Source organism: Leopardus geoffroyi, chromosome C1 (genome assembly GCF_018350155.1).
Source record: "Leopardus geoffroyi isolate Oge1 chromosome C1, O.geoffroyi_Oge1_pat1.0, whole genome shotgun sequence".
NCBI classification, from domain to species: Eukaryota; Metazoa; Chordata; class Mammalia; order Carnivora; family Felidae; genus Leopardus; species Leopardus geoffroyi.
The window spans coordinates 203523889-203537538 of NC_059328.1; the positions used below are offsets into that span (position 1 = coordinate 203523889).

Here is a 13650-nt window from a genome sequence, read left to right on the forward strand (position 1 = left end):
GAGAGAACAGCTTCTCAAAAACACTTTGTCACATCCACTCTGTTGATGCCAAAGCATCACATCATCTCTGGAAAACTAAAAAGGGGCTATAGGAAATGATGCCCACTTGTCTTCAGGTCCTTCTGCTGATAAACCTACACCCTGAGACCTCCCTTAGAAGACGCAAGCCTCTAATGCTACTGACTGAAACAAGCCGTTTATATAAAAGGGTAGAAGGGACCAGTGGCAGTAATTCCTGCAAACAAGTTTAGTGTTTACTCTCAAGCTAATTCCTAACAAAAGCTCTTGGGGCCTAGAAAGCTATAAGTGAGCAAAGAACATTATCTTCCTAGTGGCTGAAAATGGGCTCTTGAATCAGACCTACCGGGGAGTAAAATTCCAGCTCATTCATTTATAAGCTGGATGACTCTGGACTGCCTTCGATCTCAGCTTCCTACTCTGAAAACAGGGATAAGAATACTTACCTTGCAGGGCAGCGGTGAGGATTAAGTGACAAGAAGGGTTCAGAAAGGTACATGACACTGTACATACTCTGCCCTGTTGCCAGGCTGATCTTGATAAATTACAAATTGGATCACGTTAAACCCCTGCTTAAAGTTTGTCAGTGTATCCCTGTTGCATTCAGGATAAAATCCAAACTCATTAGAATCCTTCAAAATCTGGTCACTGCCCACCTCATTTCCCACAACTCCTTGCAGTCATGAAGTTCCCCCACTTGCCCACACTTCTATATCTCCCTGTTTCTCAAAATACACTCTGGCCTAGAATGACCTCCTGATCTTCTCCCAATTACTTCCTGCTCACCTTCAAAATCAGCTCAGAAACTATCTCTCCAAAAAAGGTTTTTCGGACCTTTGATCATCCTGAGCTTACCTCAATCAGAGAATTTGCCATACTTTATCCCATTTTCTGTCTGTCTTCTCACTAGATTATGAACTCCAGGAATAGGCTATATTGTGTTAGATCTAAACACCCAACAATTAGCCCATAGTAAACACCTAATAAATGTTGAATGAATAAAGCAATGAATAAAGACACACAATAAAGCAGGTAAACCCAAACTCTGCAAGTAAAGGATACACCAGTCAAGAATCCATTTTGCCTTCTGTCTAGTCAAGGAAAGTTTTCCAACTGGAGAAGAATTTCAAATGGAGTCCCCAAAAAAAATAAAAGCACCTAAAGATTCATTTCAAAGCAGCTGGCATTCCCCTTCCCCACCCCATATCTGAATTGCACTTACCAGGGAAGGGTTAGCTAGGATGCAGTGGAAATTCCAATAAAAGGGGAGACCAGAGAGCTCACTCTGCACCTGTAGTATCATTGCCTCGTCCACACGATCACAGGAAAAGGTAGCTTTGCCAGGGCAAGCAGTGTCCTTCAACAACGGGCGAAGCAGATCATCCAAATGACAGAGAAAAGCTGCAGGGGGGGCAGTCAGGCGCTTGTTCAGCTCCTAAAAAGACAGCAGGGGTCGTACAGAGTGAGACTACTAAAAGGAAACTGACTCCCCACTCCGTAACAGCAAAGGAAAGCTCGTTAACATGAAGACAGTGGGCATGAGAAGAAGGGAGGGCAAAAAGGCACAGGAACAGGAAAGAAGAAAACAAAAAGAGAGAGCAACTGGCCTCCTTCACAATCGTGCGTGTACTGCATGCCGTGCAGAAACTAACACACGTACAACCAAATGGAAAGATCCCAGGGCTCTGGGTAGAAGTGCAGGACACTCATTGGAACTGTCTCAACCAGATCCGACCTCCCTTGGCAACCTACAGGCCAGTACGCTGGTTGGTGTGAATGTACCCTGACCTCCACTGAGACAGAAATCATACCCACGACCGCCCCACCGCCGGACTTCTTGTCACACTTACCTTGGCTCTCTGGCTGACCACACTAGCGTCCACCTGTTCGTGCCACACCTGTTGCAGATCTGAAACCAGCAAGGCATAGCCCTGCTTGGTGATATAAGCCTTGACCAAGAGGGAGTTCTCGGCGAGTGGCAGCCACGCCCATGGCTGCATCAACAGACCTTGCTCCAGTTCCTCCATCTGCAGGAAAGTCTTAATTTAGGAAAGTGCCCCCGGGGGGTACTGCAGGCCTGGGGGTGGGGGCACCACTCAAACAGCTCTATATCAAATAAGCCTTGTGAAAGACTCCTCCCTCATAAGACAGAAGGCACGGACTTATCTCCTCCCCCTCCCCCGCACACACACAACCCCCCCCCCCATCCCCTGCCCCACATGTAACCAGCTGGACAACCTTACTACCTCCTGGCCACTACAGATCTATTTAGAATTTTTTTTTAATTAAGTTCCTAAAGGGCATAAAATATCTTTCTTCCATAGTGTTCAAGCCTTGGCATATTGGTATGAGTATTTCTGCTTGCTAACAATATAACTTAATGTGGAAACCTGAACCATTCTTGTTACATCTTTTTTCTTTTTTTAATGTTTATTTATTTTTGAGAGAGACAGAGACAGAGCTTGAGCAGGGGAGGGGCAGAGAGGGAGAGAGACACAGAATCTGAAGCAGGCTCCAGGCTCTGAGCTGTCAGCACAGAGCCCGACTCGGGGCTTGAACTCACGGACCGTGAGATCGTGACCTGAGCCGAAGTCGGACGCCCAACCGACTGAGCCACCCGGGCGCCCCTCTTGTTGCATCTTTATCACATTCCTAATAAAAACATCAATGCTACCCTGTCCCAGAACTTCTAGAAGTAGTTCTTGTCTTATAAAACATCATAAGTCATAAGTGTCACGAGCAGGAAGTTCAACTTATTTGATCATTATCTAGAAATAAAACTCTAGAAACTCTCAGAATTTCAAATATATATTTATATTCTCTAAATACATATATACATACTTATAAACATATACATATACATACATACACATTTATATACACATACAAACATTCCTCAACACAGGGATTCTTAATCTAGCGTCTGTGCTTGTGAATCCTCTGAAATTATATGCATAATCTATGCAAACATGCATATAGCCATTTGGGAGGAAGAAGTCCACAGCTACGTCAAATTCTCAAAGGGATCAATGACACACATATACAGACCTAATAAACTCTTTTGTTTGTCCAGAAGCAAACAAAAAAGCCCCAAATCCCATTTCGAGAAGAATGTGGGTGACTAAGAAGTCATAAACACAAGGCACAGCATTTCGTAGAGGTAGAGACAATTCATTAACTTCCATTTCACTCATCCCCCCAGATCCCCAACCCAAAGTACTGTCATGCCCTGCTGTATATCCTGGAACTCCTGGAAACCAACTTTTCTAGTTCAACAACTAAATTTGTAGTCTTAACTTAGTAGATGTTCTGTAACTATGGTTACTTTACAGGAAGTCTGGTCATTTTTCCTGTGGGTAAAAAAAAAAAAAAAAAAAAAAGTGATACAATTTCCTTCATTATTTCAGTCTATAAATACAAAGTGAAGTGAGGGAGTTGTCTTAGAATATAAAGGAAATAATGAAATTCCTTGGATTTCATTAACATGATTAACATGGCTCTATTCCTCCTGTCATTTCCATCACAGTCTAAGCCGTTATTCTTACAACCATAACCTCGCTTTTGAAGACGGGTCTTGTAACAAAACTTAATTTGTACAGTCAATAGTTAGGTGAAAAGTAAATATATTTTGTGATTTTTATTTGCAGCAGCCTTGTGTTTGGAGGATGGGACTGCAGTCACTTCCCATCTGCCGCTCCCATAGGGAGGAGATCTTGGAATGATTAAGCTAGCCCTCACTAGACCAGAGTTCCACATTGCCAAAGGTCACAAAGTCAAGTGAACAAGTGAAGTCGCCAAGCCCTTCAGTGCACCCTCTAAGAGTGCCAAAATTGGGTTGATTCTCCTTGCCTAACACTTCGGAAAGCCTGGAAGCTCAAAACCCTCAAAAACTGTATAGTTGTTTTCTGTCTTGTTTGGGGGTGGGAGAGGAATCTAAAAGGCACTCGGGGTATGGGGCACACGGGTGGCTCAGTTGGTTAAAGCCACAGACTTCGCTCAGGTCAGGATCTCACAGTTCATAGGTTCCAGTCCCATATTGGGGTCTACGCTGAGAGCTCAGCTCAGAGCCTGAGCCTGCTTCGGATTCTCTGTCTCCCTCTCTCTCTGCCCCTCCCCTGCTCGCTCTCTGTCACTTTCTCCCTCTCTCTCAAAAATAAATAAACATTTTTTTTTAATTAAAAAAAAAAAACGTGCTCAGGATCAAGAGGCCCCATAGGAAGGTCTGAGACATTCAGCACCAGACCTGGGATTGGCAATGCTCCCACCACGCGCGTCCTATTGAGTTCAAGGCCTCTGAATCTTATCTTTCCCCACCTACCCCCCGCCCCCCTTCAAGGCCGTCTTTAACCTTCATGTTAACAAGATGCATCCATTTATTATTCTTGAATGACGCTTAGGAGCGCCGACAGTCAGATGCGGTAGTCTGAGAATCCGGGTCCGCACCGAGTCCCGCCCCTCGGCCCAGCCCCTCTCTCGGCGCAGCTCCCCCACCATCCTGCAGAGGGCAGCAAGGCCCCAGCCACCGTCCGGGTTGGGCCACGCCCCGTCCCTCCGTGGGGACCAACCCTGGCTCCCTTTACCACAGCCCCACCCCAGGAGTCGCCTGACGTAGTTTCCATCCGCCCTCGCCGCGAGGGACTTCGCCGTCTGCCTCTCCACTTTGACAGCTGTGGCTGCACCGAGGCGCGGCTCGGGACCCCTCGGGTGTAACAAAACCGACCACCGGCCGCTTTGCAGCTCCGAGGAGCCCGCCAACCAGTAGCCACACACACCCGCCTCGCCACCGGAAGGCGGGCTGCGCACGCGCTGCGCACGCGCCCCGCCCACCCACGGAGGCCTGCCGCAGCACCCGGGCCGCGCGCGGCCCCCGGCACGCCGGCGGAATCCCGGGGGGCCCCTCGCCGCCTGGCTCCGCCTGAGGCCTCGGCCCTGATTCGAACCCGACAGCACCTACCGTGAGCGGCCGCGAGAGCTCCTACCGTCCTCTCAGCAGACCGCGCAAACCGAAAGGCCTAGAGTAGAGGCCTTTCGGGACCTAGGGGCGGGGCCGAGGCCCGACGTGGGCGGGGCATCTGGGTCCTCGCGGCAGAAGAAAGCGAGCTGGGGGGCCGCCGCTCGGGGAGAGCGGGAAAAGGGCCGCTGGACCCGCTGCTGGGAGTAGTAGTGGCGCCCCTCGGAATCGCGCTGGCCGAGTAGGAAGAGTGGCAGATGAGGTGCGGAAGAGGGGTCCCAGGATTTGGACCCTTCAATAAACTCAGGTCACTTCCCTCCCCTACCTTTCCAGCCCCCCCTTTTTTTTTTGTAATAAAATGAGGAAATTGAACTTCACTAATTTTCTGATCCTCACCAGCGCTCAAGTTGTTTCAGAGATGATTCTTCCATGCATAAATCCCAAGGTCTGACCTCATCCTTTACCTCTCCTGTCTCATTTCTCCTTCCATTTTTACCCCCATGCTTCTGCTCCATCACCACGGAGAAACTTGAAATCCCTCAACTCATCTTGTACTTTGTACAGTTTACGGTTTTGCTTCAGCTGCATGCCTGAGCCTGACATATTCTCCCCATCCGCTTTCCACAACCAGAGTCTTCTCGTCAAGGCCAGCCTCAGTGCTGCATCTTCCATAAGGCCTTTGCCACGATCCACAATCAGAATTAACTGTTTCTTCTCTTTTGCTCCCATAGCATTGTTTTAATCTTTAATACAGACTGCCTTCTGGCTTGGATTTTAATTAATAATTACATAGGTCTTTTTTTTTAATGTTTATTTATTTAGAGAGAGCACACAAGCGGGGGGAGAGGCAGAGAGAGAGAATCCCAAGCAGGCTCCACGCTCAGCACGGAGCCCTACACGGTGCCTGAGCCAAAGTCAAGAGTTGGACACTTATCCGACTGAGCCACCCAGGTGCCCCTACATAAGGCTTTTTAAGTGGTAGGTACCTTAAGAAGGCAGGGACCCTGTGTTCTCCATATCTGTAGTTCCAAGACCTTGCACATGGGAGGCCCTCAATAAATATTTGTTAAGTGAATGCTGGGGTTCGACTATAGATAGTTCACATACAAAATCTCATTCATTCATTCATTCATGGTCCACTAAACCATGGCCCCTGCCCGGAACAGTTAGGCCTAATTAAGAGAAGGAAAGGCAACACACCTATTGGGAAGTGAGACCTTTAGGTGGGTCCATTTCTCTCTCTCTCTCTCTCTCTCTCTCTCTCTCTCACACACACACACACACACACACACACACACACACACACACCTTCTTCCTAGGAGAAATTAGAGCCTGGGAGCTGACTCACACAGCAAGCTGGGAGATAGGGCTAAACTAACCAGGACAGGGGTAGGAGTTCTGGTAATCACTGGGACCTAAGTTCTCTGCTAGACTCAGGACACTGCTCCCCAAAGCCAAGCAACAAGTCTGCTGTCTCTCCTGGCTCACAGGCTCCTCCTTCCTCATTCCTAGGGTCTTCAGGCAGAGGGCAGAGGCAACGGAGGGGCTGGGGGATACAGGGAGACCAATTTTGGGTGGGGAAAGGAAGTTGGTACTCTTTAGCAGCCTTCTCCCTGGATTTCTGAGGCACCCGAGCCTCTTGGGTAGAGAAAGGAGATGGCAACCCTTGACCTAGACCTCGCTCAAGCCTTGTGCCTGCAAAAGAAAGGTTGGTCAGGCTATTGCCCCACCCAGGGAGTGATAACATCCGGGCTGCTCCCCAGTGCTGGGGCTTGGCCTCAGCTTACCAGGAATGGTGTTCTCTAGGAGGAAACCCAAGAGTCCTGCCAGGAAGATGGGCTCTGTGAGCAGCGAGCGCAGTAATACATCCAAGGGGCTCCAGCCTACAGAAAGTTGGGGTCAGGCAGGAGGGGAACTCTGATCCTATGCAAGGCCAATGGGTCATACTTCTAGACCTAAATCTAAGTCTTGGGCTAAGGACAGATCTTTTCCCATCTCCCCCACCTTTTACCCCTACTCTCTAGTTCTCCCACCCAGGCCCTTCGCACAAGGTCCCTGCCTATCATACTGTCTTCTGAGCATCCACATGCCCTCTGAATATGCTTTGGTAGTTCCAGGCTCTGGAAAGCTTGGTATTAAAAGTCCCAACCTTACTTCCCACTTCCTATATTCTATGCTGTAGCCTGGTTGTCTCAACCTCAGTACTACTGACATTTTGGGCCAGATAATTCTTTGATGGAGGGGGGCTGTCCTGTGCATTGTAGGATATTTAGCATCATCCCTCTATCCACTAAATGCCAATAACAATCCCCTCTTCCATTTGTAATGGCCAAAAATATCTCTGGATATTGTCAAATATTCCCTGTGGGGCAAAATCATCCTCAATTGAGTACCACTGCTAGTTGCTAAGCTCCACTAACTAATGTATTTGCTACTCCTCAGACAAACCCTATGACCCTATTTCTATGTCCTTGTTTATGACGGTTCCCCCGCCAGAAATGACCTTCCTCTCACTAAATATGTTCAAATCTTACCATCCTTTAAACCAGCTCAGTGTTAACTTTTTCTGTAAAACTTACTTGGATCATCTTAAGCAGAAACCATTTCTCACTGCCAAGCACCCCAGCCAGCTCCTTATCTAAGCCTTTCCTGTTACGTTCCTACACATGTCGTCTCTTTTGTTAGACCGTAACATCTGGAGGCCCCTTTATATCCGAAGGGGCTAGGCTGGTGCTCAATAAATATTTGCTAAACGAATGGGTGAACTATTTACACCAAATCACAGAAAAGGGTGTGGGACCTGGAGTCTAGAGAGCCTCCAGCCTCCAGCCCTTGCTTTCCCAGTACTGTCCAACTCCTCTTCCCATCCCCACCCCCACCTGTGCTCAGCACAGGGGCTTCCTGAAGCCATCTCGGAAGCAGCAGGGCCATGAAGACGGAGAAGCCAACAATGAAGACGTTCCGCCCAGAGTCAATGTCAGCCAGGTGGAAGCTGGAGAATCCAGTAGACAGAACCACGGCCTGGGTCACCCCAAGCACCCCACCTGTCTCGTAGGGAAGTAATCAAAGGGGTTGGGAAGGGCTGGCAAGGAGAGAGTATTGCAGGGTGGGGCAGGTTGTGATGGAGAGAGACAACCAAAGGCTCATTTTCCCATTATGTCGGAAGCCCAGTCAAGAGGCCAAGATGTTGGGCTGAGAAAATGAGGGCAGCTGACCCACAGCTGACACCCCGTAGGTCAGGGGTGCTGTTCAGAAAGAGAGGGGGCCAGCCACAAGCAACCAGTTGGCCATCCTGGGGTGGGGGTGGGGGTACTAGTTCAATACCAGTCCTGCTGATACATCCACTCACCAAGTACAGGCAGCGGGATGGTGGTGAGGAGCTGGGCCAGCCTCGGGGAGAGCCCAAGCCCCACGCAGAGCAGTCCCACCAGATGGGCCACTCGCCGAGATCCAGCCTATGCGAAGCAGAGATGCTAGAAAACACAGCCACCTCCTTGATTGCCTCTTCAAGAGTTTTGCCTGGCTGGCCCCTTCTCATCATTTGGATCTCAACTCAAATGTGATCCTTCCAAGAAGCACTCTACCTAAAGGACACCCCTTTTCTCAACCACTATCCCCCTACTACCCTGCTTCATTTTCTTTTTCTTTTTTTTTAAGAGTTTATTTTCAACTTTTACCTGCTTTGTTTTCTTGATAGCACTTAACGCTCTGTGCCTATCTTACTTTTTTTTTTTTTTTTTTTTAATTGTCAGCCTCTCCCTCTCTGAAGTGCCCAAGAGAGCAAGGACTTTGTATGACTTGATCTCGCCGGACGCCCCAGCAAGGGTACCGTGCCAGAGGTATGGGAGTTTAGTAGTGACTTAGTGTCTTCCTCACGGTCCTAGCCGTTACCACTTCTAGGCACCTCCCTAAATGAGATCATTGAGGAGGCGTGCCTGGCAGAATGCTGGACACAGATGGCAACCGGTCAGCGTGAGTTCCCTTCCCTCTCGTGTACTTCCACTCCCCTGCCCCACCCCTGTCCACATACCTGGATAAGACTCACTGTGCCCACGTTGGGGAAGCTGGATGCAGTGCCCAGAGGGCTCCCCAACAGCCCGGCCAGCACACTGCCCAGACCCTCCAGGCTCAGCCCTCGATTGCAGGCATGTGGAGGTGGGGAAGGCAATTGCAGGAGCCGGCCACACAGGGCATAGCAGCCCAGGGAGCTGGTGGAGGCTGCCAAAGCCATGGAGATGCCTGCAGCCACAGCCCTGGGTGTCAGCAAGGGCCAGTCCCACTCACCTGGGGAGGGAGAAAAAGCCACCTTGGGGCCAGACTCAAGTCTGGAGCATCTCCCTGCTTCCAAAGGCCTGCGCCACAAGAATCCTCGAGACCCCATTGTCTTTGAAGATAATGTCTTCTGACAGAACCAACAAACTCAGGATAAGGACTCATCCCTTTATCATGGTCTACAAGGCTTCATCTTCCACCACACTCTGCCCTACTCTCTTTACTCCAGATAACACTGGCCTTGTTTCAGGCCCTTATCCTTGCTGTGTTGCTGGCTACCACAGGGCCTTTGCACATGCTGCTCTCCCCACCTAGAATGCTCTTCTCCCTTGCCTTCACCTTGTTAGCACCTCCTCACCTCTCACATCTCAGCTCAAAGATCATTTTCTCAAGAACAGTTTTCCTGATCTCTCTGGTAAAGTCAGATTCTCCGTTATAAGCTGTCATTACACAATGCATCTCCCCATTGTTACACTTACCACATGTAATTTTCAATTTACTTGGGTGACTGTTTAATTAGTATCTGCATTCCCTAGCAGATATAACCTTCCTGAGTATAGGTACTGCGTCTGTCATATTTAACACCACGTCCCCTATCACATGCCCAGCACATAATCAGCACTCAACAGACCTCTATTAAGTTGACGAATGAACAACTTTTGTACACAATGCCTCAAAAGCAAACTTCATATGTAGGGCCACCAACTCCAATGCTTGTGAGGGTAGGTAGCATAAGTGTGTAAATCGGATGAGGATTATTAACAGGGAGTGATGGACTTGCAGACGTCTCTTAACACGAAATAAAACACCTGTGGTGAGGGGCTGGTATTGCCCTTCGGACTGGCAATTTCTCTCCCCTGGGTGTTTTGAGAAAGCACAGGATTTAACTCAGAAAGGAAATTCGCTAAATCTTGAGTTCAAAGAAATAGACCTCTGATTTGAGTAAGAGGCTGAAGGACGAAGAACAGACCTACCTGGGTGAGGCAGCCAAACCCATGGTGCCTTGGGGGTGGCAGACAGCTCCGGGGGGATGACGCTCAGCCCCAGAAGGGCAGAGATGATCCACACACAGGCCACTGGTATCAGCACCTGAGGGGCGAGATTGAGACCGGAACCTTCCAAGCCAGCCTTCGAGGGGTAGACAGAAACCAAAAAGGTAGCGGGCCAATCAAGCGTTCCATGCCAGCGCTTCTCACCTCAACTCGCCCTGCCCAGACCCCAACTTACCGAGAGGAGCCGGAAGACAGGAATGTGAGTGTGAGGCGAGGAGGCTGCAGCTGGCCTCCAGGGGCACCGAGGTAACTGGCAGGAGCCCAGGTGCTGAGAACAGATCACCATGACCAGGATAAGCCTAGGGGAGAGAAAGAGCTTTAGGAGCAAAAGGAAGCAAGCATCCTGAGGGGGGTAAGGGAGGTAGAGGAGGGGCAGAATTCCCTAACAGGGATCCCAGAGAAGAGAAGGAGGAGGATACCTTGGAGGGGCAGCAGGGCACGGTGTAAAAGCCAGGGAGACCACATGAACCCAGCAAAAGTCCTGGATTCCAAATCCACAAAGCATTGTCCCTGCTCAGATGGCTGCTGAATCGGGTAGGGCCAGCTGCTCTGCCCTCCCCCAGTCCCGCACAGCCCACTGGTCACCACCCCATGCCCCTCAGGACTTACGTACAGCAAGGCCAGGCCCCAGTGAGTAGAGCAGAAAAGGGACACCTCCCTGTGGGCAGAGAACCCTGCCACCACCAGGCTGGGGGCCAGCACCAGGGGCCCACAGTGGGAGAACAAATGGCCGGGACTCCCCAACAGCCCCAGCGTGCCCTGCAGCACCCCGGATACCACCACAGCCCCGGACACCTGGAGAAGCCGAGAAAAAGACAAAGAGGATGCATTCTGCTCCATCAAGTTGACCTCAGTCTGGACTTCTCAACTAATCCCAGGGGGTGGGTCTCTGTCCCAACTCCTTCCCGCAGATCATCTCAGGCCCCAGCAAATGGAAACAGGAACCTCCTCCATCCTGGCACCACCTTCAGCCCTCCTGCTCGCCATCCCCAGGCACTCACCTCTCGGAGAGAAGTGTTCCGGGGCGCCAGGCCATGGCAGCCAGGCCCCCCACACAGGCGCAGCACAAGGGAGGCTGGGGAAAGTTGGGGGCGTGGAGAGGAGAGAGGTAAGTGGGACAGAGCCCCGTTGTTCTACAGTCCTTGCTGGTCCGGGGCACAGCTCCAAGACCCCATAGCCTAGCAGTTCCCACCACTGCCCACCCTCAATCCTGTGCCCACCCAGGTCTGGAGGCTCAGACTGGCACTCCACTCCACCCTCACCCTGTGCCCTTGCTCTGTGCTCACAGTTTCCAGGTGTCCGGATGGCCAGAGGTAGCTTCTGGCTGGTCAGCACCAGAGCAGGGACAAGGAACTCTAAGGACGGAGCCTGGACAAGAGGCAGCCTGTAGGAATAGCAGCCCTGGCTACTAGAGACAAGTGGCAGCCAAAAGGACTCCTCAGGCCACTCCTACACACACACACACACACACACACACACACACACACACACACGCTTGCAGGAACCCGCCCCATTCTCTCCAGGGAGTTCCCCTCACCTGCTGCCTATCCAAATTTGCAGGGTGGTAGACACACCACACGAAAAGAGGCTGGAGGCCAGGAGTTGGGCAGGGGAATATGATAGCTCTCCTTGGGGGAGATTTTGAAGCAGGAGCAAGTGGGAGACACAGAGCAGAGAAGCCAGCACCAAGATATGCTGCAGGAGAAGCAATGGGAAGGAGAGTCTTCAGAAACAGATGGAAATGCCTATTTCCTGAGGTCATGCCACGCCTACTCTCCCCTCCACCCCCCCATCACCCCTTCAGCTAGGACTAACTCCTACACCTCTGCCTCCTACCTGCAGAGCCAGAAGACAGCTGAGGCCCCAGGGAGGAGGCCCACACTGAGAGGCCCAAGGGTGAGAGGAGGGATTTTGGACAGCAGGCTGCGGTGGGAGTGGTGGTGGCGGCAGTGTGGCCAGGGCATCCTGGGGGCCCATAGACTGGAGTTGGACGGGATGGGGGTGTGATCGGCTCATGCTGACTGCCTTTCTTCTTGTCTTGGCTGCCCTGGGCCGGAGTTAAGTAGAGAGAGTAAGAGGTCGGAGTTTGGAGGAAGTTAGCTGCCTGGAGTGGGGAGGGGGTGGAGGCATCAGTGAAGCGGAGCGAAGGGATGAGGGATTTGGGGCAGGACAGGCCCTTTCACCTTTGCCCAGCTCTTGTGCAAATTCCATCACCCATTAACTGGGGAGCCACGTTCTGGACCCCTCCCCCGCAAGAAACTCCCATGTAGATCCCCTGTTTCATGCTTTGGAAAGTAGGATAGGAGAGGTGGGGAGGAGACTTATCAAATATCCTGGGGAGGTTTTAGTGTTCCCTCCTCACCACCAGCATTTGAAACGATCATGGTTACACCATTTCTCAACCCTTTCAGGGTCAAGCCCCCAGGACTACCTGGGAAGGAAATGCATGGGTAATGTCCCTACATCATGCATGGCAAAAGTGACCACAACTCTATATAATTTTCTCACTGTAACAGAAAGGAGAAATAAAAGTAGGTGATAATAAAAAGTATTTTGTGGGGCGCCTGGGTGGCTCAGTCGGCTGAGTGTCCGACTTCGGCTCAGGTCATGATCTCGTGGTTTGTGAGTTTGAGCCCCGCATCGGGCTCTGGTGCTGAGAGCTCGGAGCCTGGAGCCTGCTTCAGATTCTGTGTCCCCCTTTCTCTCTGCCCCACCCCTGCTGGTGCTCTGTCTCTATCTTTCAAAAATGAATCAACATAAAAATAAATAAATAAATAAATAAATAAATAAATAAATAAATAAATAAAGTATTTCATATGTGAAACTTGGGCCCAACTAAAGGAGAAGACAATGTCATCCACTGCCTACCCCATATAGAGAATAACCATGGATGTGATAACTACAACATCAACGGATGCTAGTGCTTTCCTGGCGACTCATGTATCACAAGCAGTGTTGCCATTGGTGACCTGATGTTCCAAAGTAGTGAACAAATTCTTGGCCAAGTGCAGAACAAAGCAAAGTCCAGTTTTAATTTACACGTAGGTACATTCCTGGCAAACTTTGAGTCTTTTCCAAAATGTAGAAAAACGATTTCGTGTTTACATGTTAAAAATAGTTCTATGCTCAGATAAACAGGCTTTTCGTATACATGATGTCCAGCAGGGCATTCGAAAGTTATCTTGGGAACTCTTCATAAGGGAGGGGTCTCAAGCATTCCAGGATGCCTAGCATCTGGACCATACCAGCTAAATGCCAGTATCATCCCTTCAATTTTTTGCTGCAATCAAAAAATGCCCCATAAGTTTCCAGACTGCCCCCTAGGGGACAGTACTACCTGTGTTGTGGATCATCTTA

The 13650-nt window shown here is 50.2% G+C and overlaps 2 protein-coding genes across 10 annotated transcripts in view; both read right to left on the minus strand.

Annotated features, from left to right (window-relative positions):
- The window catches only part of NHEJ1 (non-homologous end joining factor 1), an 82291-nt gene extending 77214 nt beyond the window's left edge, over window positions 1–5077 (minus strand). For 2 of the 5 annotated variants that reach the window (XM_045481308.1, XM_045481305.1), the window contains exons 1-3: window positions 4973–5077; window positions 1869–2045; window positions 1241–1453 (exon numbers count right to left, since the gene is read on the minus strand). In XM_045481308.1, coding sequence (XP_045337264.1) covers window positions 1241–1453; window positions 1869–2045 — 390 coding nt within the window. In that variant the 5' untranslated portion in view covers window positions 4973–5077. Of the gene's footprint in view, window positions 1–1240; window positions 1454–1868; window positions 2046–4366; window positions 4495–4609; window positions 4755–4972 lie in introns of those variants that run through there. The other 3 variants (XM_045481306.1, XM_045481307.1, XM_045481304.1) reach the window with 3 other exon arrangements.
- A 769-nt stretch (window positions 5078–5846) lies between these two features.
- SLC23A3 (solute carrier family 23 member 3) lies at window positions 5847–12832 on the minus strand. 5 transcript variants are annotated; one of them, XM_045481309.1, is made up of 12 exons: window positions 12130–12695; window positions 11831–11988; window positions 11580–11677; window positions 11295–11368; window positions 10907–11088; window positions 10469–10592; window positions 10216–10330; window positions 9000–9253; window positions 8319–8424; window positions 7849–8013; window positions 6757–6852; window positions 5847–6664 (listed from the first exon to the last, which is right to left on the minus strand). In XM_045481309.1, the coding sequence occupies exons 1-12, from the start codon at window positions 12307–12309 to the stop codon at window positions 6375–6377; spliced, it is 1842 nt and encodes a 613-aa protein (XP_045337265.1). In that variant the 5' UTR covers window positions 12310–12695; the 3' UTR covers window positions 5847–6374. The 5 variants fall into 5 exon arrangements, with proteins under 5 accessions (XP_045337265.1, XP_045337269.1, XP_045337267.1 ...); XM_045481313.1 differs by lacking the exon at window positions 9000–9253 and having other exon boundaries at window positions 10216–10261; window positions 10469–10561; window positions 12130–12832; XM_045481311.1 differs by lacking the exon at window positions 11295–11368 and having other exon boundaries at window positions 10903–10951.
- Window positions 12833–13650: the final 818 nt, after the last annotated feature.

Excerpts from the sequence above, each read along its gene's own strand:
- SLC23A3 (XM_045481309.1), bottom strand. The coding sequence starts at position 12,309 with ATGAGCCGATCACACCCCCATCCCGTCCAACTCCAGTCTATGGGCCCC. Across the intron at positions 11,089-11,294 it reads GGAACACTTCTCTCCGAGAG|GTGTCCGGGGCTGTGGTGGT; the intron begins GTGAGTGCCTGG and ends CGGCTTCTCCAG. Across the intron at positions 8,014-8,318 it reads CATCCCGCTGCCTGTACTTG|GTGGGGTGCTTGGGGTGACC; the intron begins GTGAGTGGATGT and ends CCTACGAGACAG.